The 26,465-nt window shown below is 54.3% G+C and overlaps 12 protein-coding genes across 12 annotated transcripts; 5 read left to right on the top strand and 7 right to left on the bottom strand.

Annotated features, from left to right (window-relative positions):
- Positions 1–1,031: 1,031 nt before the first annotated feature.
- ASPACDRAFT_52447 (tRNA threonylcarbamoyladenosine dehydratase) lies at positions 1,032–2,700 on the top strand (the record flags this gene model as incomplete). The annotated part of the gene is made up of 3 exons (XM_020202617.1): positions 1,032–1,214; positions 1,274–1,373; positions 1,445–2,700. The coding sequence occupies 3 exons, from the start codon at positions 1,032–1,034 to the stop codon at positions 2,698–2,700; spliced, it is 1,539 nt and encodes a 512-aa protein (XP_020056219.1).
- Positions 2,701–2,810: 110 nt separating this feature from the next.
- ASPACDRAFT_1856455 (uncharacterized protein) lies at positions 2,811–4,339 on the bottom strand (the record flags this gene model as incomplete). Its single annotated transcript, XM_020197486.1, has 4 exons — positions 2,811–2,939; positions 3,012–3,447; positions 3,517–4,029; positions 4,085–4,339. 3 exons carry the CDS (start codon positions 4,337–4,339, stop codon positions 3,013–3,015), a joined length of 1,203 nt encoding a protein of 400 aa, XP_020056218.1. The 3' UTR covers positions 2,811–2,939; position 3,012.
- Positions 4,340–5,228: 889 nt separating this feature from the next.
- Positions 5,229–6,667, top strand: ASPACDRAFT_43511 (putative serine/threonine-protein phosphatase; the record flags this gene model as incomplete). The annotated part of the gene is made up of 3 exons (XM_020201270.1): positions 5,229–5,787; positions 5,868–6,358; positions 6,422–6,667. The coding sequence occupies 3 exons, from the start codon at positions 5,229–5,231 to the stop codon at positions 6,665–6,667; spliced, it is 1,296 nt and encodes a 431-aa protein (XP_020056217.1).
- Positions 6,668–7,107: 440 nt separating this feature from the next.
- On the bottom strand, positions 7,108–9,290 carry ASPACDRAFT_43510 (LCCL domain-containing protein; the record flags this gene model as incomplete). The annotated part of the gene is made up of 2 exons (XM_020201269.1): positions 7,108–8,716; positions 8,773–9,290. The coding sequence occupies 2 exons, from the start codon at positions 9,288–9,290 to the stop codon at positions 7,108–7,110; spliced, it is 2,127 nt and encodes a 708-aa protein (XP_020056216.1).
- A 241-nt stretch (positions 9,291–9,531) lies between these two features.
- On the bottom strand, positions 9,532–10,786 carry ASPACDRAFT_78803 (MARVEL domain-containing protein). The gene is made up of 5 exons (XM_020205272.1): positions 10,621–10,786; positions 10,394–10,550; positions 10,135–10,322; positions 10,032–10,078; positions 9,532–9,976 (listed from the first exon to the last, which is right to left on the bottom strand). The coding sequence occupies exons 1-5, from the start codon at positions 10,681–10,683 to the stop codon at positions 9,943–9,945; spliced, it is 489 nt and encodes a 162-aa protein (XP_020056215.1). The 5' UTR covers positions 10,684–10,786; the 3' UTR covers positions 9,532–9,942.
- Positions 10,787–11,566: 780 nt separating this feature from the next.
- Positions 11,567–13,284, bottom strand: ASPACDRAFT_78802 (uncharacterized protein). The gene is made up of 2 exons (XM_020205271.1): positions 12,830–13,284; positions 11,567–12,743 (listed from the first exon to the last, which is right to left on the bottom strand). The coding sequence occupies exons 1-2, from the start codon at positions 12,957–12,959 to the stop codon at positions 12,055–12,057; spliced, it is 819 nt and encodes a 272-aa protein (XP_020056214.1). The 5' UTR covers positions 12,960–13,284; the 3' UTR covers positions 11,567–12,054.
- A 460-nt stretch (positions 13,285–13,744) lies between these two features.
- Positions 13,745–15,383, bottom strand: ASPACDRAFT_78801 (non-structural maintenance of chromosomes element 4 family protein). The gene is made up of 3 exons (XM_020205270.1): positions 15,063–15,383; positions 14,170–15,000; positions 13,745–14,113 (listed from the first exon to the last, which is right to left on the bottom strand). Exons 1-3 carry the CDS (start codon positions 15,367–15,369, stop codon positions 13,935–13,937), a joined length of 1,317 nt encoding a protein of 438 aa, XP_020056213.1. The 5' UTR covers positions 15,370–15,383; the 3' UTR covers positions 13,745–13,934.
- Positions 15,384–15,871: 488 nt separating this feature from the next.
- Positions 15,872–19,036, top strand: ASPACDRAFT_119712 (phosphatidylinositol 3-kinase VPS34). The gene is made up of 2 exons (XM_020196272.1): positions 15,872–15,995; positions 16,061–19,036. Exons 1-2 carry the CDS (start codon positions 15,937–15,939, stop codon positions 18,708–18,710), a joined length of 2,709 nt encoding a protein of 902 aa, XP_020056212.1. The 5' UTR covers positions 15,872–15,936; the 3' UTR covers positions 18,711–19,036.
- Positions 19,037–19,363: 327 nt separating this feature from the next.
- On the top strand, positions 19,364–20,191 carry ASPACDRAFT_60690 (uncharacterized protein; the record flags this gene model as incomplete). Its single annotated transcript, XM_020203584.1, has 1 exon — positions 19,364–20,191. One exon carries the CDS (start codon positions 19,364–19,366, stop codon positions 20,189–20,191), a length of 828 nt encoding a protein of 275 aa, XP_020056211.1.
- Positions 20,192–20,228: 37 nt separating this feature from the next.
- ASPACDRAFT_119710 (uncharacterized protein) lies at positions 20,229–23,599 on the bottom strand. Its single transcript, XM_020196271.1, has 4 exons — positions 22,652–23,599; positions 22,503–22,596; positions 21,508–22,439; positions 20,229–21,424 (listed from the first exon to the last, which is right to left on the bottom strand). The coding sequence occupies exons 1-4, from the start codon at positions 23,125–23,127 to the stop codon at positions 20,725–20,727; spliced, it is 2,202 nt and encodes a 733-aa protein (XP_020056210.1). The 5' UTR covers positions 23,128–23,599; the 3' UTR covers positions 20,229–20,724.
- Positions 23,600–23,842: 243 nt separating this feature from the next.
- ASPACDRAFT_29030 (putative GTPase MTG1) lies at positions 23,843–24,943 on the top strand (the record flags this gene model as incomplete). Its single annotated transcript, XM_020199605.1, has 2 exons — positions 23,843–24,109; positions 24,200–24,943. 2 exons carry the CDS (start codon positions 23,843–23,845, stop codon positions 24,941–24,943), a joined length of 1,011 nt encoding a protein of 336 aa, XP_020056209.1.
- Positions 24,944–25,292: 349 nt separating this feature from the next.
- ASPACDRAFT_28952 (pre-mRNA-splicing factor ISY1) lies at positions 25,293–26,060 on the bottom strand (the record flags this gene model as incomplete). Its single annotated transcript, XM_020199601.1, has 1 exon — positions 25,293–26,060. A coding segment is annotated over one exon (768 nt), but the record flags the coding sequence as incomplete, so codon positions are not given.
- Positions 26,061–26,465: the final 405 nt, after the last annotated feature.

Genomic DNA, 26,465 nt, shown 5'->3' with positions numbered 1-26,465 from the left:
GTAGGGTGGTGTACAAGACGTTATCACGTCGTCAACCGAAATAGTCTGCGGGAATAGCAGCCGTATCGTTTCGATGTGTCTGAGACAGGGGTCGCTAGTTTGAGTAACGACACTCCTGCTCGAAGCAAAACCTTCTGGAGTAAAATGATTCTCGAGAAAGTCACAGGTCTGTCAAGACGTAGTCACCATCCTCGAATCCTCGCACACAGCACACATCCTCTTGAATTATAGCAAGAGCATCAACCCAATGTTTCGAAGTAGATAAAACAAACCTAGATATGGGGGGAAAAAAGCACCACAAGGCGAGACTTCCACCAATCCCTTAGATCTCTGTTCAATTTCTCAATCACTCACACTTTTAGACAGATGTCTTCTTCCATTCCAGAGCTTGTGTGCTAGAAGGATGAAGTCCACTGCCCGGACCTAGGTATGATGGTCCCTTGGAAAAGGTGTCATGAGATAAAGCTCTTTGTGTGGTGTTCTCGTCATCGGGATGGATGGTGGAAATCATGCGCGTGGGTTGGAAACTTGCAGCGAGGATGGTTGAGAGGAAGATGACTTTTTATTGAATTAGAGAACTCGAAATGCGGGCCTGGGTGTTCTCATAAAAACACCGTTCCAGGCCTGGAGTGTCGGAGTTGTTATGGGATAATCAACCGCGTCGGGGAGTTGGTTGCGTGTAGCGGAGACGCGCGCCCGCGGGCAGAGAAAGTCATCGCGGGAGCACGTGATTTACGTCAGATTTGCGGCGAGTGGTTTCTCCACTTGAGCTTCAAGTTTGCCTTGGAACTACGTAACGTTTCGTAAAGGGGACCTGTGTCGTTGAAATCTGGGGTGTCTAGGTGAGTGTCTCATTCCGTCACTACTCACGGATAAACCCGCAACTTCTCCAATGCGATCTTGATCTGATGCGACGGATCTTTCTCTTTTCTGACTCTCTGCTATAGTTTGCGACACGAGTCGGCACATACCTATACCTAACCACCTACACGAGCAGATCCGAGACCAGCTAATAGAAGTACAATTGCAAGATGTCGTCCTGGCTTCAGCGCCAGGGTAGCTCCCATCAGTCGCAGCTGGCTGCTACGGCCGTACTCTCGGGCGCCGCAGTCGCTGGCGTCATTCTCGGCTACCAAGCGCTTCGGCGAAAAGAAGCCGTCCAGCAGCTCAAGGCCTCCATTCCGAGTATTGACGAACAGCATCACGCAGAGAAGGTACATTCACTCCAAAGAATACTGCAACTTCTGAAGCTAATTGATTCTGGTTGCTCAAGCTCACAGATTATGGAGTCTCCGCCGCCACGCAACTGAGCAAAGAAGACGAGCGCAGCGCCGCTCTCGCCCGTCGAGCACAAGAAGGCGATTACGATGACGGTATGCCGCGGGTTAAACCTTGATGCAGTCAAAAAGCTTCCTCGTTGCTAACGAGCTTCATTCGTGATTAGACCTCATCCTCGAACAACTCGCCCGGAACCGCGTCTTCCTGACGGACGAGGGCCTCGCGAAGCTCCGATCCTCCTACATCGTGGTCGTCGGCTGCGGCGGGGTGGGCTCGCACGCGGTGGCCGCGCTGGCACGCTCAGGCGTGTCCAAGATCCGGCTGATCGACTTCGACCAGGTGACGCTCTCGTCGCTGAACCGGCACGCGCTGGCGACGCTGGCGGACGTCGGCACGCCCAAGGTGCACTGCATCCGCAAACGCCTGGAGCAGATCGTGCCGTGGGTGAAATTCGACTGCCGCAACGAGCTGTTCGGCGGGTCGGTGGCCGAGAAGCTGCTGGCGCCGTGGGCGCAGAACGACGGCGACAAGGGCCGCAAGCCGGACTTCGTGCTCGACTGCATCGACAACATCACCTCCAAGGTGGAGCTGCTGCACCACTGCCACACCCAGGGGATCCCCGTCATCTCCGCCATGGGCGCCGGCTGCAAGTCGGACCCGACCCGCGTGACGGTCGGGGACATATCGCACAGCACGGACGACCCGCTGTCGCGCAGCACGCGCCGCCGCCTTAAGCTCCTCGGCGTGACGACCGGCATCCCCGTGGTCTTCTCCACCGAAAAGCCGGGCCCCGGGAAGGCGACCCTGCTGCCGCTGGCCGAGGAGGAGTTCTCCAAGGGCCAGGTGGGCGAGCTGAGCGTGCTGCCGGACTTCCGCGCGCGCATCTTGCCCGTGCTGGGCACCATGCCCGCCGTGTTCGGCTACACCCTCGCCAACCACGTCATCTGCGCCATCGCCGGCTACCCGCAGGACTACAGTATCGGCGGCAAGGGCCGCGACAAGCTGTACGACGGCGTCCTGGCCGCCCTGCAGGGCACCCACGAGCGTCTGGCCCGCGCCGAGTACGGGCCCACCCTCGTTGGCCTGCGGTTGCCCGTCAGCAAGGATGATGTCGGCTACCTGGTCGACGAGATTTGGCGCGGCAAGAGCGCCGTCAGCGGTCTCCCCAGTCGCGTCTGCCTGGTGCCCTGGGAGCGGCCGCCGCGCGGCTTCGCCCCGGACCCGGAGTGGATGCAGCAGGGCCAGACCTATGTGCCTGTCGAGATGAAGAACCTGGTCTGCATGACCAAGGATGAGGCTACCCGCCATGAGAAGGAGGTTCTGCTCGGGGGCAAGGCGCTCGAGGAGCTGTATGATGAAAAGACGATCGAGATGGTGCGGAAGCGCCAGAAGGAGATCGAGTTCTACGAACAATATCGGTGAGCTCGAGCTTTCATCATTTGGACACGATTATGATGCGTGTCCGTTCATGTGTATCACCACGAATCCGATTTTTGTATATGTGTGATAGATTAGATTCTTTATAGCGAGTGGGTAAATATCGATTGATTCTTATATGACACGATACTGTTATGATCTCAAGTTAGGATTGGCAAGCAATTAGGCTCAATGTGGCCGCGTAGGAAGTATCATCCGAGTCTGCCTTGTAACCAGGTTCTAGTCTTGCGCCACTTAAGCTCCGTGTGTTTTACAAAGAGGGTCGGGTGATTTCCACTGGCATAAGTGAAACATACCTTAGGGCTTCAATGCCCGCTCCATCAGCTCGACTGCCTCATTACGGTCCTTCTTGTTATTGCAATCTACGATGAAATCCCATCTCGGCAACAAGCTCGATCTCAGACTCCGCAAGCCCAGCCTGGTTTCCTCTCTCGACCCGCAAAGAATTAGGCCGGTAGCCCGACTCGACTCGACGATACGCTGCGTGCGCAGGCGGCGGACCTGATCGTACGCCTGCCACGCAGTCCGCGCCTCTGCGGTGGTGCTTGCGCGGCCGAGCAACGTGGAAAGGATCAGGCTGTCCTCGATCGAGATGCCAGCACCTGAGCCTTGCCAGGGCGTTGTGGCATGGGCAGCGTCGCCCACAATCCAGACAGGACCAGCCACGTAGGTCGTTGTGGGTGGATGTTCCCAGATGTACATGGCTGGCTGTTTAGGCTGCTCACAAAATAGCTAAATGGTCTTCGTCAGCATACTGAGTTGAGTGGAACAGAACAAGAAAGACCCGCTTGCCTCTTCCACTGCCCTGGACAAATGCGGCGGCCATTTGTGGTAGAGCTCCTTGATCTCATCGGCACTCACGGTCCGATGCCAGCGGTCCGACGATTCTGCATCATTTCTGTACGAGGAAATAACGACCTGCATCAGCTCACCCCCGTGCAAGACATTGTGCAGTAAGTAAGCCCGATCACCAATCCACATGTACTCGCGAGCGTCGTTCTCAATGCTACCCGGCCCCGTGCAGATTCTGGCCTGAGCGCGAGCAGACGGCTGCAATGTCATGACGCACCACGCACTGGTATTCCGGGGAAAAGCTGCAGGTTCGTCCTCGCGGAGGATCAGCCTACGAACCGTGCTGCGAAGACCGTCCGCGCCGATCAGGATATCGCACTCGTGACTTGTGCCATCGGCGAAGTGCAGCGTGAGAGAGCCATCGCCGTTAAGGTCGAAGCGTTCGAGCTTCTTAGAAGCATGCATGCGTTCCGGGGGGAGCCGGATAGCAATTCCCGTAGGAACGCTGCCTGGTGGACAATGCTGGTCACACGTTGTCCGCCCTTGGGCTCATCGATCATGGCGCCGGCGTCCTCACCTTCAGCCAGCATAAATCAGACTCCTTGCATGAGAACAGCTCCCACTGCTTCGAGGCATTGCACTGCTGATAGGCTAATGAGCTCGAGGCTGCGAGGGCATTTCGAGTGATTCCGACGGCCATGCCGGCCTCTCTGAAGGCCGAGGCTGATTCGAAGATGCGCACATCCAGGTGTTTATGGGGAAGAAGGGCATGAAGAAGCGGTGCTCCCGCTAGGCCACCGTCAGAGACGACGATCCGGATTGTAGAAGACATGGCGTTGAGTGGGAACTAAATGGACCTTGGTTAGAGTGCGAGCGCGTGTGGCGGCGATTATGATGCTGACAAGGTATGAGGAAGCATGGTCGACCCCGCTTGCTTTCCCCAGCATTCCAAGGGCGTCAAGACTGTCATCCATTAGCATCGTAAGCTGCTTTGATTGTCCAAGAACTTGTAAGACATTGACCCGTGATGCAGGTCAGTGCGTTTGTAACGATCGCACCCCCGGGCTGAGGCGTGGATATAGTCGTTTGCAACTAATCATCAGACTAGTCTGGTTTATCAAGCATATAATCCATCCCACAACGGTCCTTAAAGTGACTGGGTTGGTGTGAGTGATCCTGAGCAAGTGGTCATGGAATAGAAGCAGGCAAAGATCAAGGTTGTTACAGTTGAAATCCAACATCCGACAGTTGGTTATGGCGGAGTAAGATATAGATAGCAGCGGACTAGCCGGAAGGGGCATAGACCGGGGTCTGGTCCCTTTGGCGGCAGGACCAAGGCACTAAGCCCCACCAGGAATAGCGGGCCACGGGACCCGCGGTCGAATCCCATTGAAGCAAGGCGTCGCCCGACACTTGCGAGTCTCCATTCTTTCCAGTGTTTCCACCCGTACGTACCTTAACTCACTTCCCCAACGAGGCTGACGATCCTCTCCGACCATCAAACCCATACCCACAACCCACCCCCCCTCCTCTTCCCTACAATCTACCTCTTTATGACCTCGTAAATTTCTGTCGCCTTTTCCCTACTACCCATTAGACCTGCCTTCATGTGTTTTTGTCATAGAAATTCCTTGAGATCCAGCGTCTAGAAGCCAGCCAACCACCCCCGACTGCCGCCATCACATCACATCGCATCACCGACCGACCGGCCATCACCAACCATGACATCCACCCATCATCCCCACTACCACCACCACGACACCGAAAGCCTCGACTACTCCTCCGACGGCTCCGATGATGTCCCCTTCCTCCAGAACGCGCTGAATCCCACCCGCCGGGTCAAACGATATACGCGCCCATTGATCGACTACGTGCGCAATGAATGGCAATCCAACACCAAGTACTCGTCCGGGTCGTCGCCCGATCGCTCCGACACGCCCCGATGGGTGCAGATGGTCCTGTCCATCGTCACGGCCCCGCGCTTCCGTCGCTATGCGATCATCTACACCACACTGTTTCTGTCCTGTCTGCTGGGCTGGGAGTTCGTGCTGTCGCCGCGGTTGCAGGAGCACTCGGAGTTGACCAAGTCGCTGGACCCGAACTCGAAAGAGACAGTGGGCGGGTGGTACGGGACCAATGCGCTCCCGAGCTTCGAGGGCGTCCTGCAGCTGAAGACGTTGGATTCGTCGCTGCTGCCGGCGAAGGAGGCGCCGAAGGCGGGCGCGGAGAGCACGAGACGGTTGATTGTGGTGGGGGACGTGCATGGGTGCCGGATGGAGTGTGCGTATTCTCCTTCCACAAAACTACTATTCCTGTTGTTTCGAACAGTGGGTGGCTAATCTTTTCACCGATTCAAACAGTGGAACGCCTCCTCGACGAAGTCACCTTCAATGACAAGACCGACCACCTCATCTTCACCGGCGACCTGATCAGCAAAGGCCCCGACAGTCCCGGCGTGGTCGATCTCGCCCGGAAACACGCCGCCTCCTGCGTGCGCGGCAACCACGAAGATCGCGTGCTGCTGGTGCGCCAAGAACTCGCGGAGATGGACGCCATGACGGACACGTCGGGCGACGAGTACATGGACGGGCTGTCGACGTCCGGAGCCCAAAAAGATCTCCAATTGGCCCGCAACCTCACCGACGAGCAGGCGGAGTGGCTCGACGCCTGTCCCGTGATCCTGAACGTCGGCCACATCCCCACGATGGGCCAGGTCGCCGTGGTGCATGGCGGGTTGGTCCCCGGGGTGGATTACGACAAGCAAGATCCGTTCAGCGTGATGAACATGCTGACGATCGATCTGGACACCCATCTCCCGAGTTCCAGTCGCGACGGGAAGAAGTGGACCAAGGTATGTCCATAATCCTCTTTCCCACAAACCCCAAGCAGGTGTTGGCTAACCGTTTGAACGCAGTTCTTCAACAAACACCAATCCCTCACCTACAAATCCAGCAAGCACGCCGACGCCCAGGCCACCGACTCCCAGGCCACGACCGTCATCTACGGCCACGACTCCAAGTCCTCCCTCAGCATCAGCACCTACACCAAGGGTCTGGACTCGGGCTGCGTCAAGGGCGGGAAGCTGACCGCCTTGGTCATCGCCGACGGCGGCGACCAGAAGGTCATCCAGGTCCGGTGTAACAACTATCTGGAGAAGTAGACTGGTTTTGGGGCTTAGTGTTTGTTTCAGGGGCGATGATCTCTTTTCTGTTTCTATATATACATACATGATTCTTCTGCTGGTCTGGAGAGGATGTATCAATGGCTTTCTTTTATCTGGGTTGATTGGGTAACTTATGCATATGCATGTGCACGGCGTTCTGCTGAGTTGCGGTTTTGAATTAGGGGAATTAGCATCGTTGAGTTGAATGGATGTATTGTATACATTTACCTAACCATTGAGTCAGAGTATCAGACCACAGTCTTCTGGTAGGAGCACCTCTAAGTCAATTTACTACAGTGTATATAAGCTAGGCCTACTCAACAACAACCACAGCAAGCAATTGGAATACGTACACAATTGACAACTAGATACCTGTTCGAGGACCAGGATAAATCCAATAACAATCTAGATGACGGAAATAGCTGTCAAAAATCTCCTCACCTCTCCCCACCATTATCACCATCACCATCACCATCCGTATCTTTCTCAACCTCCTCCCACCCCACCCACTCCCCCTCCCTCGTCCAAACCCCAGGCTTCGTGAAATCCTCATACCAGAACCCACCCAAGGCATTCAAGCGCACAAACGCGAATCGGAAATACTCATCCTCGCTGTCTGTCTGCCTCGTCCAATTGAACAATCCCTCCCCAGCAGCAGCAACAGCAGCAGCAGCGACCGTAGCATTACCACCACCAGCATCAGCATCAACATCACCGGCACCGGGAACCAAATCCGACCAAAAGCCTCTATACCGCTCGACATCGTTAACCAAAACACTCACCCCATCTCCCGCCGACGGCCCGCGGGTGCCGTTCATCAGCGCGTCCCTGCCGACAGCGAAAGCAATGTGGCTGGCGCCCAGCACAACCGGCGTCCCGACGACGGGCAGCACACTGCCCAACTGGGCGCCCTCGAGCAGCGCCGCGCCGGTCTGCAGGATGGAATCGAAGCCCCAGCGCGCGATGCCGTTGACGAACAGCCCCACCAGCAGGCCCTGATACACGAGACAGGGGCGGGTCTGCAGGGTGGTGCCCGGCAGGAACAGGAGGCTGAGGATGTAGTGATGGATGCGGAGGTTCATGTGGGGCACGGAAAGGAGCAAGGCGATGCCGGCGACGAAGACACCATACACGGTCAGCATCTGCGGGAGGCGGCCTTCATTCCGAAAAGCTAGGGCCTGGGTGAGGACGATGAGGACCAGGCAGGCGACGATTATTAGCAGCGCGGGAATGGCGCCGGGCTGCTGCTGCAGGTCGTGCGGCGTGAGGCGCGAGATCGGGATCTTGTCGAAGGTGTCGGTGTTGAGGGCGCCGACCCAGCAGGGGCCCAGCCAGAGGACGGTCTGGTCCCAGCGCGCGGGGAGGTTGTGGGCCAGTGTGCGCCGCACAGCGAAGTGGTAGATCGCCCAGCCGACGATGGCGCACGGGAGGAAGCGGCCCAGGGCTGTGGAGACGATCTCAAGGTAGTCGGGGGAGTACGGGGGGTCCGAGGAGAGGGCGACTTGGAAGTAGACGATGAAGTAGATGGAGGCGAAGAAGCCCGCGGAGGAGGTGGTGCAGAGGGAGAGGAGGGTGGTGGTGATGAGCGAGAAGGTGAAGAGCGGCCAGCGCTGGTCACGACAGCTGGTTCTCTCGGATGAGTTGGTGTTGAAGGTGAAGGAGAGCGGGAAGGAGGATGCGAAGCCGATGCTCGTGATCCCGTTCTTGGAGACAGACGGGTAGTCGTTATGCTCGCCTGTGCGGCGGAGCACGCCGCAGCCGCCGGTTTGGCTGTTGATCAGGCCGGCGTGGAGTGCCGCAGGGCAGATGGCGGAGTCGCCGCGGTAGATGCCTATGTCTCCAAAGCTAGCTGGAGTGTCTGCAGTGGAATTGTCCTGGAGGGATCCTCCGATGACTAGCGGACGATAGTTGTACTCTGCAGGCCCGACAACATACGGCTCGAGCAGAATCGCATCCGCACAGCTGGCGGGGCAGCGAAAGGCAAAGCCACCGTTATCAAACGGACGGCAGGCCTCGCCGTCGAGACCACACTCTGTGGAATTATACCTGAGCAAGGGATTGTGAGACTGGGTTATGTGGAGGAAACGAGTAGGGGGACATACCATAGTCGTGCATGACACGATAGCTTGACTGGAGTTCCATATCCAGGAATCTCTTGCCCCGTAATCGAATAGTGCAGGATGGTCAAAAACACCACTCCCCACAGGGCGATACCAACCACCAGAAGCGAGACTCTGGCGCGGGTGCTCGGAAGGAGACGCTCAATGTAACGGCTCGGGGCCGTCTGCCAGCGGGCTAGCCATGGGGTGATTTTGTACTCGACTGGCGGGACTGGACCTTTGATCCAGGTACGAATGCCAGATAAGGAGCATGAGAATTTCCCGAGCTCATGATGACGATTTTGACTTGGACTCGGGGATGAAATTGGTAGCAGAGGCTCCCTCGTGGCGGCATCGGGCCGCAGGTCGGAGCTTTCCCGCCCAATCACAACCAGCTGGCTGCTGTCGGAGTCGTCATGATGCTCAGGCTCCAGCACCGTCAAACGATAGTCCTGCGAGCCCTTCTCAAGAGAGGACGATCGCGAACTCGATCCTACCCCTGATTGCGGCACTCCTGCCATGGTTGATTCTCCATCCATGAATGAGATTACGGGATCTGCGGAAGGGACCCAGACTCCGAGGAATGTCCGCCACGCTAAAGTTAGTCATCACGAGCCAATCAATTGGAACGTTTGCAACAATGTTATATCGAACCATCTATGTACCTTTCATTACTCGAGGCACGTATTACTCGCAGAGAGGAGTCAAAGGAGGTCAGCCCAGCGAAAATGCTCAGCACTCCGCGACTCGGTCGGTGGGGAGAATTCTGCTGACACTGAACCTCGGACCCCAAACCTCCTGGTACTTGGATTCTATTAGTGTGAACAAGGTAATCAGGATCAAAATGTGAAACACCTCTTTGGGTGGAATCCATCCCCACAGCATAGACATTCCTTCAATTGAGAAATAGCATCATATTAGATCAATATCATAGCAAATCACAAAGCAAACAACGAAAGCCATCAGCATCCCTTCATCAAGCATTAGCACGCCAACCGGGTATCAGAATATTAATTAGAAGAGATCTCATTAAGTCGCGTCGTGACAATGCATGTCACATCGTAATGGGTGAACATCGAACGACGACATCTCGCATGATTGGTGCACGACAAGCATCGGAGGATTAGTCCGTCTGGTCGCACAGATGAACAGCGCGGTCAACTAACTGTCCATCTAGACAGCAGAGCGGCCAAAGCGGCGACGGCTGCTGCTTCATGTCACTAACGTGTTACACAAAATGCACAAAAGGTCGGGTCACTTACTGTCGGGGAGCAGACGAGTCGCGGACACGGAAGGTAAACCAGATGCCCTGCAAGGCATGTCAGTATCAGACTATAGCCTTGAATTGGTGTCATTGGATCATACCAGAAGCGCCGAGGCCAGCCAGACGATGGCGGATATGAAACTAAACGCTTCGGCCGCCTTCCATCGGCCACACGAGTTGTTGTGGATGATGCCGCCCCAGTACCAGATAGATCCACAGTTCAGCTTGTGGATCGCATCGACCAATATTCCGAACGCAGCGAACCAAGCAAAGGAGATGATGACATCGACTGTGTAACGTCAGTATAAGTGATACGCAACGCTAAGATTGAGGGACGCAAGGAGGCGGCACAACACGTACACGGCCACGAGAAGAAGCCCGATGAGAACGGGATCAGCCATATCAGGCCCAGCAGTATCGACAAGCCGGCTATGACTTCGGTATAGATCCATCTGGCGACCGGCCAAGCATCGCCATCATATTGGTGCAGGTAGTGTCCAATGATACCGGCAACCACCTACGAATCATGACTCGTTAGCTTCTGTTTTGGGGGGATGAACATGCAGTTGACTAGGGGTTGTACATACTGCAGCGCAAATGACTTCCACCACACGGAAGACGATGGAAATGAGACGTGAGATGACAGGCATGATGAGTTACTGGTAACGCGGTTACGCAGGCTTGTTGATTGGAACAGTACAGTGACTGCAAGATTAGAGTAGAGGAGGATAGAGGAAGTGAGTGATGAGCGAGTTATCTTGCAGACAGAAGGAACGATGAAGGGAAGGAGAGCTGAAGCGGACTCGGTGGTTATATATGTAAGTTTCAGACCCTCAATGAAGAGTCCATTTCCCTTACACGGCACAACGACTCGAACGTCATCGTACGTAGCCAGTATTCAATTCAAGCAATTGCGAATGACATGACATCGTCTGCCCAAGCCCCAAGAAATAGGACGGGAAGCAAAAAGGCGGGAAGGAAATTGATTGATCGCCCATCAGGTGAGTTTGAGTGGCTTGACTCCTAACCAATCTTTGAGAAAGCTACAAGGAGGGTACCTGGAAAGCTACCATTGACGATATGACCACCGATGTACTGCATGTACACTACTCTAAGTTAATTCCCTGGCTACAGGGTATTATAATCCAGTGCATTCGTACACGCCTTCCTGAATGAAAGAAAGATTACCAGGCAGCCGAGTTTACAATACAGCAGCTTGATACATCATCATCACATTCACATTCCAAGCCACACCATCTGCAGCAAGGGAATTCTGGCAGCCGAACAGAGCCCACTTAAGGCTGAAAGATTTCCCCACCTTGGATGGATGTTATCCCTTTCTCGTATCCACTTGACCCGAGGAAGGTCTGCGGTAGCGTTCCCACCTCTAGAACGATCCTTGAAAAAATGTTTGAGTCTGAGTAGGTGATTTCCTCTCCTGTTCATGCAGACGAGCAGCGCACCACCGATACAAATGTAAAAAGACTCGTAGTAACGAGGAAAAAAGGGGGGACGGGCTGTGGCAGCCCCGATGACGTCATGGGATAAGTCGTGGCAGCCCCGATTCGCATCTGCAAATTAGTGTAACTTCTTAAAGCCTCCTATTAAGTGGTCCCTATCTGAAGAATCACCATTATCCTCTTCAACTTAAGTGCCTTGAGCCGACCATGGCTCCAGAATAGACTAATCGCAGATCGTCAGTCAATAAAGCTTCCACCGCTCGACTTCCCGCCGATCAAGAACAATAACAACGGATTCACCAATTATCGGCTCCGGCTGATTTTTCGGAAGTTGGCCTATTAAAACTATTGAACCTGCCTATGTCCCAGAACACAATTACAGTACGCACACCAGCCAGCAGTAATTTCAAACAACACATCGCAAAGCGGCCCTGCACTATGATTATACAACAAGTGGATATCGTTCGCACCCAGCACCAAAAATGAAGATCATCCGCAGCTGAAGGAATGAAGTATCGATTAGTAAAAGTCACAGGAAGCTCGGCGTTTTTGTTCTCCTCATCAAGTCCGTTTCCGATCCTCCAAAAACCACTCCATGACCGTGCGGAAAACTCCCTTGGCACCGCTCTCGATCACATCTCCATGGCACGGGATCAAGCGATTGAAGTCCCACTTATCAATCCTCTGGATTGACTCCGTAAAGCCCTTGCGATCCGAGCTGGACAGCGCATACCAGACAAATCTCTTCTGCCAGGTGGCAGGCGCATTTGCGTTCAAGAGTGGACTGATGATCTTCGTCAAGAGACCCGACGTGGCGCTCTCCCCAGTCTTCGAGTACTGTTCACGCGCGGGGAGATTGAAGAGTAAGTCGGCCTCGATGAGGGTGCGGGAGGGCTTGTGGAAGAACACCAGCTCTCGCGACTGGTGGGCGTGGACATATTCGGTTTCGAACTCTGCATCGAACTCCTGCGAGATCTTCTGCGTTCCGGCCAGTTCCTTGCGGTAGACATGACGGAAGGGGGTAGTGTCTTTGGTCTTAGGGTTGGACTGGCGTTTCTCCCAGAGTCCCTCGGGAGCGATAATCTCGGCATCTGGATATGCCTCTTTCCACGCAGTCAGGTGGATATGGTGCTCGAGGTCCAGAGCGGCGATGTACTTGACGTTGCCTCCCAGACTGTTGACCGTTTCGCGAACCTCTTGGGTCAGACTGACCGGAGAGAACACGGCAACAGAGCCGGAAGCCATCTTGACTATATACCATTCATCCAGAGTCAGCACGAGCACTGTGGCGGGCTCCAGGTCTCGAAGACCCTTGCAACATAAGTGGAATGCGCACCTAAGGTACCACGCCCTCCGAACTTCAAGTGACCGAACCGCGCAAACGGCAAGCTCATAGTGATTACATTGGAAGTCACATTGCGAATGACCATCACATCGGCCGGATTCTTCGGGAAAAGAGGAGCCATGCTGCAAGCTTTCGGGTGCGTCTCTGGTGAGATGTTAAAGTGCTTGTAAAAAGGTTTGGAGAGGCGTAGATCTCAATCAGAAGTGGTTCGGTCGCGACCACTGCCACCTCAAGGAGAATAAATAGAGTAAATTTTTTCGACGGGTCTTTCGCACGAGGGCACAGAAAAGGGGTGGGCAGATCGTGAAAAGGCTTGCAGGGAGGATGCCTGACAACGCAGCTGCTAAAACTAGAACAGCTTCTCCTTTGATGAAACGGAGGGCGCATGCTCGTGATTGCAGGTGCTGTGACGTCATTGCCAGCCCGGCCGCAATCGGCCAACTGCCACTGGCACCACGGGCCGGGGCTAGACTGACTTAATTGCTAAACATTGACAGCTTGACTTATTGAATTCCAAATTATCTACAGCCAGCGCCAGCCTTTGTTTATCGCTAAACATTGCCAGTAGTTAGACTCAATTATTACTAAGCTCCAACGGCCAGACTTATTTAATTACAAAACATCAACGGCTAAGTTAGGCGTCGTCAATTACTAAGCATTACATCAAACAGCTGCCAACCACATGGCATGAGACTCGTTTATTCGGCAAGGGTCTGGCTGTGCACTTGTAGGTTGGAGATACTGCTGCCATTAAATTTGACTTAGCGGCATCCTGTCTCGCTTCTTTGGTGGTTTCTACATATTATTTAGGGGCTCGACTTCTTGTATGAATCAAGTCCAGCCATTTACAATGCTCCTGTGAGTAGTATCCTGTCTGCAATCACTCAGATTCGTAAGTCCCTTTTTAGATGCCGATAGTAAATATCTACATCGAATGACACCCCCGAGAATGTACAAAACATGACATCGAAATCGCGGCCAAATTTCCTTGTCAACAAATGGGTATCCTCACCTACAAGAAACGCAACCATACGCCTGCTACATAGCTAAGAAAAAGTCATCACAGGCCAGCCAGCCCTACGCGTTGAACCCATGATCATCGCCAGGTCTGCGCCGTTGGCTGGGCTTCTTCCGCGCGATGAGGAATGATACATTCATTGATCCCATAGGCCTCGATCAGATCCTGCCAGGTCTCAAAGTCCAGGGTGAAGATAGCCTGGTGCTTCTGGACTCCCTTCTTCAGAGCCTCGCTGGGCGCGTGAGGCTTCGCAGCGTCTAGAACATGCAAGGTCAATACCAGAATCTGCAGATGAGTAGGGGAGCAAACTTACGTAACGTCGGCAATCCTCTACTGTCCACCGAGATACCAATCAACCCATCACGAACCAGGAAACTCACGTAAAACAGGTTCTCCACGCTCTGTCCAAAGGACCTCGGGTTGATGCAGAAGCGGAACAGCGGGACGCCACCATCATCAGCTACATTGTTCTCCGCCATCACTTTCTGCAGCTGCTCGTCGGAAGGCTCTGCTTGGAGCGCCGACAGCTGTCTTTCGACGGTGTCTTGGCCATGGTTTTGTGTCTTCGCCAGTAAACCGTTGATGCTGCCACACATGGTGGTCAGATTAGACGTTTCTTGCCTGTCAAGGTCTTTGTCTTGGAGATCCTGCGGTGCGACCGCCCGACTGGGGTCGATCCGTTCCCTGACCCTCCGAACGGCCTGCTGACGGGTTCGTTTCTGCACCGAGAGCGGGCCCAGAAGGAATCCAGGGACCGAGGGCCGGGCATTGCTGCAGAAGGACGCAGCCCGTCCCAGCCAGTCCCAGTTCAAGGCATCTCCATTATCTTCACCGTCATCATCTGCTGGGCGGGCAGCGCGGCGACGTTGTGTGCTGCTGGGAACTGTGCTTTGAGAGTCTGCGGGGGCCTGGCGCATGAAAGTGATACACTTGGAGACAAATTCGTCGACGTCAATGCCTGCACTGGCGTCGCCCAGAACTAATTGTGCGGTCTTCTTGTACCCTAGGTCCGCCGCGCTGACCAATAGCCGAGAGTCGATGGTTGCATCCGAGGTTTGCTTGACGCCCTGAAACAACTCGTTGGCCTTTTCTATCGTAGACTTAATACCACTGTTTCCAGCCTGCATAAACTCACTGCGGGAGTCTGCAGCGGGGAGAAGGTTAGAGAGAAAGCAATTCCATATCGATGAGGGAGGGATAGCCCACCGTTGAGGTCCCGCGTCAGGTCTCTCAGTCCCTTTCGGATTCTCCGTCGTTCGGCTTCATCTTGATCCGGGTCATAATAGTCCTTATCGCGGGCGGGCTGTGATCGCGATCCTTGAGACTGGCTTCCTTGTGAGTTGGTGCCCCGCGTGGACAGTCGTTGCCGCTTCCTCGAGGCGCTGCTGGGCATGGCTTGGATTTGAACACGCTTGCTGTTACCGGCTGATGTTGGATGGTTTTCCTTATCGGAGGATGGTCCAGGTGAAACTGCCTGAGTTGAGGTTCGGGTGGGAGAAGGACGTCGTGCCATCTCTTGGAGGGCAGAGACTATGCGACAAACGAGGCGCGCTGAGGGGAAGACAAAGAAACGCGAACGGCCGCTAGACAACCTACTCAGTAGTCGGTGGGAGGGGGAATCAAGGCTGCGCGCAGGAAATGAGGAAAGAAAACAAAGGACTGAGGGTGTCTGGGTTTCAGTTGGCGCCAGGAGAGATCGTAGCACCACCTTTCGTGCAGAGTCAATTATCCAGGCTTCGATAAACTTTTAGATGCAATTATTCTGTTCTCAATAATCTTCCCATTTGCCTTATCTAAACTAATCCGTTGTGGTGCACGCGCCGAGCGCGTTAATCATGTGACCCCCGCGTCAGTCCCGGCAGCCCACAAGCAACTGTGGGTCGTCCCAGCCTATCATCGCCTCATCTGTTCGGAGCTGCGGGAATGATGAACGTCTCTAACAACTCAACTTCCCCCGATAAGTTCCCGCATACAGCACCACACCTATCACCATCGTGAGATAGTAACAAGCTCACCATGACGATTACTGGCGGGTGACTTGACTTGATACTGTCTGGCTTCTGAGAATCCGAATCGCAGGATGGAGGCCTTTACCTTCGCCGTCTCCACGCAGGTGGACTTTCCCATCCACGTCAAGGTGTAAGTGGGCACTGCCTGTCCGATACCTGGCCGCTTTAATCCGCTAATAAGCTCCAACTTCCAAGTGGCTCTTTAGAGGGAAAGCAGAAGGAAATTCCCTTCTCCGTCCTCCTCCAACGGCCAGATCTCCGTCACCTTGGCTCCGCGCAAAACCCTCACTCGGATCTATTCGTCACCGTGCAATTATGGTCCGAATCCAAACCGCTGGGAGTACCTCTACAGACCCCATATAAGGCGTTCAAATCCGCGAGGTCATGGAACGAGTGGCTGCAAATGCCCGTCTCAATCAAAGACGCTCCTCTGAAGAGTCAATTAGCTATCACAGTCTGGGACTTATCTCCGTTCGGCGGCGAGGGAGCCCATGGCCATTACGTACCATTCGGTGGAACAACAATCCCACTCTTCGACGCGGACGGGAAGTTGAAGATGGGCAGGCAGAAATGCAAGATATACCGGCATCGAGCTGCGGATGGGTTCTCTTCGACCACCACTCCATCGACTCCACCACCCAAGCGTCGGAAAGCAAACGCTCCTGACCCACTAGGTCCGTCGTTGGAAGAAATGGAGCTGGAAAGAGTCGAGGTGCTGATTAAGAAGCATGAGATGGGCGAGCTGCCGCGTATCGATTGGATGGACCAGATGGTCTTCCGACAATTGGAGAGACTGAAGCTCAATGCCGAGGAGGCTGCGAGAAAACGGGCCATACGCATGAAGGCCATCAAACACAAAAGCTCCGACGGTCGTATAGAGGATGCCGACGATTCTGACGAGGATAAGGTGGACGATGAGAATTTCACCCTCTACGTCGAATTTCCCCGATTCGACCATCCGATCGTTTGGGCTGACCATGAGTACCCCGCCCCGCCAATCTCGACATATCCCCAAAATGCGCCCATGAACACGAATACTCCGCTCAAGCCCCTTCCAGAAGTCCGATTCGGCCCCGGTATTGAGGGTGCCGACGGCAGTGGTGTGATCAGGATATACGACCCCGAAGTCGGACAGACAGGAAACCCATGCGAGGACAAGCACCGAAGACTGATTCGGAGCACCCGTACGGGGATTATGGATCGCGATCTGAAGCCAAACCCTAAGATCCGCGACGAGCTCAATGTGATTCTATCATACGAGCCCACTCAGGATTTAACGGCAGAGGAGAAGGACCTTGTATGGCGATTTAGATACTATCTGACGCGCGAGAAGAGGGCACTCACCAAATTTGTCAAGTCCGTAAACTGGCGTGACGTTGGTGAAGCACATCAGGCAGTGGAAATCCTGCCGAAATGGACGGAAATCGATGTGGACGACGCACTCGAGCTACTGGGGCCGACTTTTGACAACGCCGCGGTCCGCTCATATGCCGTGGAGAGACTCCGCAAATCTGACGACGAGGAACTGCTACTCTATCTGCTGCAACTAGTGCAGGCACTCAAATACGAAGAAAATCCCGAGGGCGCCGCAGGGGACGCTGCTCATGACTCGTCGCTAGCCAACTTCCTCGTCACGCGTGCCGCAAACAACTTCAAACTAGGCAGCTATCTACACTGGTACCTGATGGTCGAATGCGACGACACTGGGCCGGGTACATTGTCCGCGCAACGCAGACTCTTCGCGAGGGTGGAATACTACTTCATGACCGAATTGGAGCAGATACAACCAGAGCATCGCAAGACACTGCTACGGCAGGGCGAGCTCGTGGTCATACTCACCAAGATCGCCAAAGACGTCCGCTTCTCCCGCGATAATCGTATCCTCAAAATCGAGAAGCTAAAGAAATTCCTCAAAGACCCGAAACACGAACTGCTCCAGATCGATCCCCCGTTGCCACTGCCCCTAGACCCGGAGATCATGGTGACGGGCTGTCACCCGGACGAAGCCAACGTCTTTAAATCCTCCCTCTCGCCGCTGCAGATTGTCTTCAAGACCGCGGACGGCCGCAAATACCCTATATTGTTCAAGGTCGGCGACGACCTCCGACAAGACCAGCTGGTCATCCAGATCATCATCCTCATGGACCGCCTCCTCCAGAAAGAGAACCTCGATCTCAGACTCACCCCCTACCGCATCCTAGCCACCAACGCCACCGCGGGTGCCGTGCAGTTCATCCCCTCGGCCTCCCTATCCGCCATCTCGGCCAAATACAAATCCGTGCTCGCCTACCTGAAGGAGAACAACCCGGACGACACCGAGCCCCTCGGCGTCCGCAAGGAGACCATGGACACCTACATCAAGTCCTGCGCGGGGTACTGCGTCATCACCTACCTTCTCGGCGTTGGCGACCGCCACCTGGAGAACCTGCTCCTCACCCCGGACGGCCACTTCTTCCACGCTGACTTCGGCTTCATCCTCGGGCGCGACCCCAAACCGTTCGCCCCGATGATGAAGCTCTGCAAGGAGATGGTCGAGGGCATGGGCGGCACCACCTCCCCCCTGTACCTCCAGTTCAAGCAGTACTGCTTTACCGCCTACACCACACTCCGCAAGTCCGCCAACCTGATCCTGAACCTGTTCAGTCTGATGGTCGACGCCAACATCCCGGACATCCGCGTCGAGCCGGACAAGGCCGTCCTCAAGGTCAAGGAGCGTTTCCACCTGGAAATGACCGAGGAAGAGGCCATCCGGCACTTCGAGCAGCTCATCGGAGACAGCGTGAACGCCATCTTCGGGGTGGTCATCGATCGGTTGCATGAGTTTGTGCAGGGGTGGAGGGCTTGACTCGGCCCCCTTTTCTCTTTGATGGATTCTTTCTATAGCGATGTTTACAAATGTTTTGAGTCATTGGGCAATCCTTAGAATAGGCATGTAGGAGTCATGCGCTCTCCAGATGGGACGGACGGGCGCAGCATTTACTTCTTTTCTCTTTCCCTTGCTTTCCCGATCCTCCAAATGCCTCTACATAGACATGAACAATGGGCGACTGATACCCTATATTCAGTTTCGCTTTTTCACAGTTCTGATAAAGAGAGAAGAAACTCATGGTCCTCATGGAATCTATCGGCGTGTGCGTGTAACGCCTCGCTTCAGCGAGGTCACATGATTTCAAACAGAACTACCAATATGTAAACACCACGAACTCGTGTAGATTTCTTCCTTCCTTACCAATTCCAAGAATCTCAAGGCATCAAACTTTCCTCTTTAAGCCAGTAAATCCATCAAGATTCCATCATTTATTCCACAGGTTATGAGCCCGGCTCAAGTTTGAAGCCTTGAATTGGTCATTTTTCATCGTCCTCCCACATCCTTTGGTGTTCAGTGCCAAGGAGACTTCTCCACCAACCAAGTCGTCTGCCAAGAAGTGCTAATCCACGTTGAACGTCTTGATCAACCAATAAAACGTGTGATCGAAAAGACCTATCCACCAATCGGCAATGGCCCAGCAGACTGTCGATGTTACCAAACTCCCGGCCCTGACAGGCGCGGGCAATTATCAAGTCTGGCACGAAGCGTTGCAAACTTACCTCCGCTTACAAGGCCTTTGGAGAACCGTCTCAGGTGTTCACAAACAACCTGTTTTTCCAACGCCAGCACCACAAGAGGGTGAAGCCGAACCAGCTCCAGCTACAACTGGATCCTCACGCACCACTCGGAGTGCTTCAAGGCCTACCGGCGATACTTCTGATGCAAGACTCGCGGCCTACGAGAAGGCCGTCGACCGGTATGAAAGACAACTATCCGCATGGGAGACTGAGGACGAAAAGGCTATGGGAGCCATCTGCACTGCGTTGACTCAGGAGATTCGCCACAGCGTTATCAAACTCGGCAGCGCGAAGGAAGTCTGGGACGAGTTGAAAAGACGTTTTGACGTCGTCTCGGACGTGCAATCTTTTGAAGGATTGCAAACCGCTATATCCTTGCGGTATGACGACTGCAAAGACGTCAACGAATACATCATGAAGATGTCCGGAGCGTTGGATAAGTTCCAACGTAGCCTCGCCGAGAATGAGAAGCTCGGTGACGGCGCACGAATCCAGTTCCTTCTCTGCAACCTCGGAGAACAATGGTCTACCTTCTTGACTTCCTATCTCAACTCTCGATATGTCAAAGGAAGCACCACGTGGGACCAGATCACTCAGGTCCTTGTGCAAGAGGAGATGCGTGCCCAGTTCAACTCGGGCAACGCCAACCTCACCAAGGCCTCCAAAGGTGTCGAACTCGTTGATGGCGTCATGGTCCGCAGATTGCGGAGGTGTGGTTGATATCAATATCAACTAATTTGCCTCATCAGGCATACCAGCTGGACGGTCTCAACGACCGTACCAGCTGGACGGCCTACCGGCCGTGTGTGTTCGCCTGTTCGAAAACACCAAGAAAAACAAGATATTACTTCATTTGGAAAGGAAGAAGGCTTCGTGGGTGACTCGCTGCGGAGGTGTATCGGCGTGTGCGTGTAACGCCTCGCTTCAGCGAGGTCACATGATTTCAAACAGAACTACCAATATGTAAACACCACGAACTCGTGTAGATTTCTTCCTTCCTTACCAATTCCAAGAATCTCAAGGCATCAAACTTTCCTCTTTAAGCCAGTAAATCCATCAAGATTCCATCATTTCTTCCACAGAATCATGATCATATAAATAGACACAAATCTATTTCACCTGGACATTGCTTTCTTGCTGTATATAGTCCAGCATGACGTCGTAAAATATCACAACCATTTAGGTGCTCCCGCGCAAGAAAGTTCTTCACCTAGAGCACGCTTCTAATATCTAGAAACCCCTAACTCAACAAATCAAACCCGTCTCCGCTTCCCCTCCTCCTCATCCGGCCGCCGCCCCCAACCCTCGAGCTCAAGCCACTCCCGCCCTTCCTCATCGAGCTCCCGAGGATCCAAATCCTCGAACTCCTCCTTTAAATGCGACCGACTCCCCAAATCCCCGGCATCCTTGGCATACCTCCTCCCCTCCACAAACAGACCGCCACTATCGGAACTCACCCCGGAAGACCCCTGGCCCGCCTCCGTCCCAGCAGGTATGATGATCTCATCATCGGGTCCCGAAGACTCTTGTCCCGGGGCCCCGCCCTTGCTACCCGCTTGAGCTTGCGCTTCAGCTTCAGCATCTTCGTCGTCCTCCGGCGTCCCCTCCTTGCATGCCCACGCGTCCACGAAGCGAAGGACCTCGCGGGGCCACCATCGCTTCATGATCAAGAGGCGGAAGGGGACGAGGAGGACGATCAGCACGGGGAAGGCGGGGGCGCCGCGCGTGAGCGTGAGGATGAAGATGGCGACGGTGATGATGATTTGGAGGAGGGTGTAAAGGTGGATGGGGATGTAGGAGGGAGTATTGAGGGCATCTTCTTCTTGAGTGGTTGGTTCAGGGTGATTGCTGGTTTGGGTGTTTGTGGTGGAAGGGGTTGTGGCGAGGGAGGCGGGGAGGGGGGGAAGTTCGGAGGGTGGGGTGAGGAGGTAGAACGTTCGGTAGAGGATTGGACTGGTTAGTAGGTTTAGTGGGTTAGCTGATAATATTTCTAGGGGTTGAGATTGGGGTGAAAGGGAGAGTTGGTGTAGGCTTACTTCACTGAGAGACTTTGCTCGCCCATGAACATGAACAGACCGGCTAGAACGCTGGTGGGGGTCAAGCCAAGGACTTTCATGAAAGGTGGGCTGACGAAGAGGAGGATGGCGGCGGCGTGGAGAAAGGATGACCATCGCTGCTCGTAGACGCGTTTGACCTCGTAGGTCTCGGTCTTCTCCTCGCCGTCGACGAGGATGATGCGCTGCTCTTTCTCGGTATGCATGAGGGATTCGGAGTGGAGGGGTGCTTGCGGGAGGAGGCCATTGGCTGGTGGAATCCCCAAAATCCCACAGAGAGCTGTGGTGGTACCAAGGAGGATGATGTCCCACGCGAAACCGCCGGGCTTGCGGGTCCCATAACGGTCGATGGTGCAGATGATAGAACTGACTTCGTGGTCAAAGAAAAAGAGGATGGTGATGATTACCCCAGGGAGGATGGCGGCGAAGACCCATGTTACGGGTAGGTGCCAGAATTCGACGAAGAATTGATTGCGATCGGGAGAAGTGGGCTTGAAGGAGGCGCTCACGGGAAGGGTCATCTTATCCAGATGAGCCAATTCGCCGATGTGGGGAAGTCCGATGAAGACAATGATGGAGATTGCAGCGGCATACTCGGTCAGGCCCATGCGGATGTATCGGTGAAACAAAGGACGCCAGCTCTCTGCAGTCGACAAAAAAATTGCCAGCAGCATTGTTCCAACGGCACCAATGACGGCGTACAGGAAAGCTGCGAACGAGAGACTGTCATGGGCTCGTTCCAGCTCCTGAATTGCTTTGTGGAAGTAAATAATGCTGTTGAGGAGGGAGAATATCTCCGTGGCGAATGTTGTGACATATCGCATTGTCCAGTCATGGGCATTTATGATTGCCAGGACATAGTGCAGCCAGCCAGCATGTATTAGTGACCAGGCCATGAAAGGCAAGAAAGGTATCTGTTAGAATGCCATTAGTCCTTGATTTCGCTCTTGCACTAGTGGGCTGCGTGTGCTGCGCACCTTGAAGACTTCATCGCAGAGTTTATAGATATTCTCTGCGAGCACTGAAAAGGGCCCAGTGACCCCGAGGATGGTCAAGGGTTGGATGGAAAATCTATGAACAACTGTAAGCCTGCGCCCAATGTAAACAATTGGATGTATGTACACACAAAGAGAAGATTATGCTGCATAGGCCAGTACTGAACACCACCTCAATCGTTCCCCAATGCTGGCCAGTTAAGACGTACAGGTCGCTGGCAAAAGTGATCCCAGGGAGAAGGTTAGTGAAGAAGACATAGACGGCACTGGCGAATATCAGCTGGTTGAAGATCTGCCAATCTGAGACATATCGCCGACGCAGGTTCAAAATATCTTGTTTGACTAAGCGAAAAGGACGCAAAGGACCACCAGTAGCCACAGACCCACGCAAGACTCGGATAGCTCTGGGAGTATGTTTAGATGGGGTGATTATGGAGTGTGCATCTTCATCGTGGCTATAATCGTCCTCATCCTCGTCCCGATCCCGTCGCAATTCGCGGCTGCGCCGACGCGGACTACGCTTGGGCGATCTCCGCTGCTTGCGGGACCTCAGTCGCAAGGACGATACCCGAGTAGATGGTGGACGAAAGGCAGAGATCAGAGTCATTTTGTGATCAATGACCTTGGGGTAGAAGTCTGTGGAGGGGTCCACAATAAGATGCGATTGTGGGGGAGATAATATGGTCACGATTGTTGCCCGCCTTGGCCGGGCTTGGTAGATGACGTATCATATCGCCCCCGGTAAATAGTACTCGTGGACGATAGACGGTACCAGAATGTGCTTGCACCACGGTTCTAATTTTGGCGCATCCCTGCTCGAAACCCGGGTCTAGCCTTCGACTCGGTCAAAATTGATATTTGCATCTGTTCTGCGGCGATGAGCAGTGGTCGGTCCAGACCCGTCCAGACGAACAACCAAGTACCAAGAGTTCTTCAACTCATATGATCTGATGCTGACGGTCCCACAAATGGCTTTGTTGAATGTATATTAGAGAGTATGTACCACATGATGGATATGAGCTCCTCTTGGATACCAGCCATGACTAGAACAAGCCACGAGCGGTTTGTCTCTCGCATCGTGAGGTCGGCTGAAAATATCCCGTTGTGGAAATTGTGACTATACCCACTCACACCGCCTGTCTGACCGCCCTCATCTCCGAACGAAATTGCCGCTCTTCCAAGAAAGCATTTGGAAAACAAGCATCGCAATTCAGTCCATACCTTGACCTCACTCATGTCTTTCTGATCATGAGCAAGAACAGTTTCTATGTGAATCTACGCAGTGCACAACTCAGCATCTACACCTTAATGGACATACGATAATGGCCGCCACATTTGTCCCGCGCCAGGTGTTCCCCAACTATGCGTCGATCCCCCGGTCGTACTTCCTGGGCCACCATAGGGCTGGCTTGAGGAAGATGCAAAATATGCTCTCGTCCATCGACTATGTCATCGAGTGCCGGGACTATCGGGTACCAGTCACCTCCATGAACCCTATGTTCGAGGAAGCGCTGGGGAAGACGAGACGACTGGTTGTGTATACCAAGAGAGATCTGGGTGCAGAATCTGGGTCAAAGGCGCAAAAACAGGTTGGTGGCATAGCCTTCGATTGCTCCCTTTTCAGACTACTACATGTGAGTGTGTGCCAAATGACTGATTGAAATTTGTCAAATTTCCAGGCGGAGAAAACCATTCGGACTTTCAACAAGAACGGGGATTCGCTCTTCGTCAGCTCATCGTCTCGGATGGACGTCGGCACCATCCTGAAACACCTGCGTGACGACTCGGGGATTCCGGAAAGGCTCGTCGGCACTCGAGTGATGGTGGTCGGTATGCCCAACGTGGGCAAGTCGACGTTGATCAATAACCTGCGCAATCAGGGGGTGGGAAAGGCCAAGGCCGTACGGACTGGAGGCCAGCCGGGTATCACGCGCAAGATCGCCTCGCCCGTGAAGATCATCGAACGCGAGAATGGCTCTCATGTCTACGTCTTGGACACGCCGGGTGTCTTCATGCCGTATGTGCCGGATGCGGAGAACATGCTGAAATTGGCACTTTGCGGCTGCGTCAAGGACTCGGTCATCGCGCCCGTCACGCTGGCCGACTATCTATTGTACCATATCAACCTCAACGATGCGCAAGTCTATCAGCGATGGTCATCTCCCACAAATGAGATCATGCCACTCTTGAATGACTTCGCCCGCCAGACAGGCCTTCTGGCCAAGGGCGGAATCCCCAACACGGAGCTCGCAGCCCTGCATTTCATCCAGAAATGGCGCGCTGGGGATCTGGGCAAGTTCATCCTCGATGACCTGCATGCCGAGGAGCAACGGCTGTTGGAAGGTAGAGAGCGGGAGCCCATTATCAGTCGGACGCAGGCGCTGAAGGCTGACAAGCTCTCACGGAAGCAACCCAAGCTGTAAATAACCACATCTCGCACATAAACTAACATAGCTCGCAACCATGTGTTGTACAAAAGAACGAATCATGTTGGTATCATCAATATGCTTTTGCCTCCCTTAGGATGCATCGTAAACCTGCCAGCGGGGGGCAGCACCGCGTATGAAATAACAAATGTCAAAGCAAACATATGTGAGAAGCGGCGAGAGAACACAACATATGGGTGAAAAAAGCAACCAGAACGCCATAGAAACAAATATGACAGTAGAAGAGAAACACCCCGAGAAGACCCCAAGATGACATCACAAATAAACAGAAATATAAGCCACAAACTCCAGAGCACACAGATTCAGAATTCCCCATCCCATCGCCTCAGGAGATCTTATCCAGCAGCCGTCTCCTCCTCCGGTCGACCAGCTCCTCCTGCACCTCCTCCAGACTGGGCAGCCTCCACTCGACCCCATCCCCAGCATCGCCCGGCAACGGCTCCCACCCATCATCACCATCATGGCCCTTCTTGCGCAGTCGCTCCACAGCCTCCTTCTCCTTCTGCTTCTCATACGCCAGCAGCGAGCCATCCTCCTCATCCAACCCATACCCGAAGTAATTGGCATCGACCTTCTTCGTCGCAATGTCGCCGCCCCTCCCTTTAACCCCACCACCGCCAGCAGCATCCGCATCATCCTCCTCGGCAGGCCGACCGCGCCGAGCCGCCGCCTCAAACATCTCCTTCACGCCGGGCAGCTCCCTCGCCCGCCCGAAGTACCGATACCCTTTGCCGCCGCCGGGGATCTCGCGGCCGTCGTCGTCGAAAACGCGGCCGGACCCCCGCATGTAGTTGGGCCCGCCCAGGTTGCGGATCTGCATCTCCCACGTCCACTTCTCCCGCATCAGCTTGTTGATCTCGTCGTTCAGGTCGCGGATCTGGTAGTCGCTCAGGCTGGGCTCCTGGATGCGCGACACCTTCCGCGAGATCTCCTTCAGCACCTGGCCGCGCCATTTCTCGCACATGGGAATCGAGTCGACCGAGGTGATGGCCTTGGGCCGCCGGGTGCGGCCAATGTCGATGATTCCGAGGTCCGCGGCCTGTTGGGCCCGGAACCGGAAGAGCATCGACTGAGCTTTTTCGCTGTTACGCGCCTATATATCGCAGAACGGGGATTGGGTTAGTTCCATCGTATAGCTGTAAAGGGGGAGGGGGCAGAAATGGGGGCATTGTAGTGGCTATTTTTTCCTAGGCAGCAAGAGCCCAACTTGTGGCGGGAATTGGAGCAGGTAAAGGTGGGTTCGGTGGGCAACGAAGAGCTTGTTTGTTTCGGCGGGGAAGGCTATGCAGCCGGAGGGGTATGTCTCGCACGAAAGCGAGTCAGGAAATAATTTCCTTGATCGAAAACTTACCATCTTGAAAAGCGACGCGGGCGGATCCCGTTCGAGGTGGGCGCTCGAGACAGAGAGGTTGAGGTGCAAAGTAGAGAGGCATGGAGTCTTAACGTCCCAAGCTGGAGTGGATTCGCCCGCCGCCCGCTCCAAGCGAGCGCCAAGCGT

This window comes from Aspergillus aculeatus, assembly GCF_001890905.1.
Source record: "Aspergillus aculeatus ATCC 16872 unplaced genomic scaffold ASPACscaffold_8, whole genome shotgun sequence".
NCBI classification, from domain to species: Eukaryota; Fungi; Ascomycota; class Eurotiomycetes; order Eurotiales; family Aspergillaceae; genus Aspergillus; species Aspergillus aculeatus.
The sequence above is the reverse complement of the archived record's forward strand: the minus strand, read 5'-3'. Positions and strand labels throughout refer to the sequence as shown.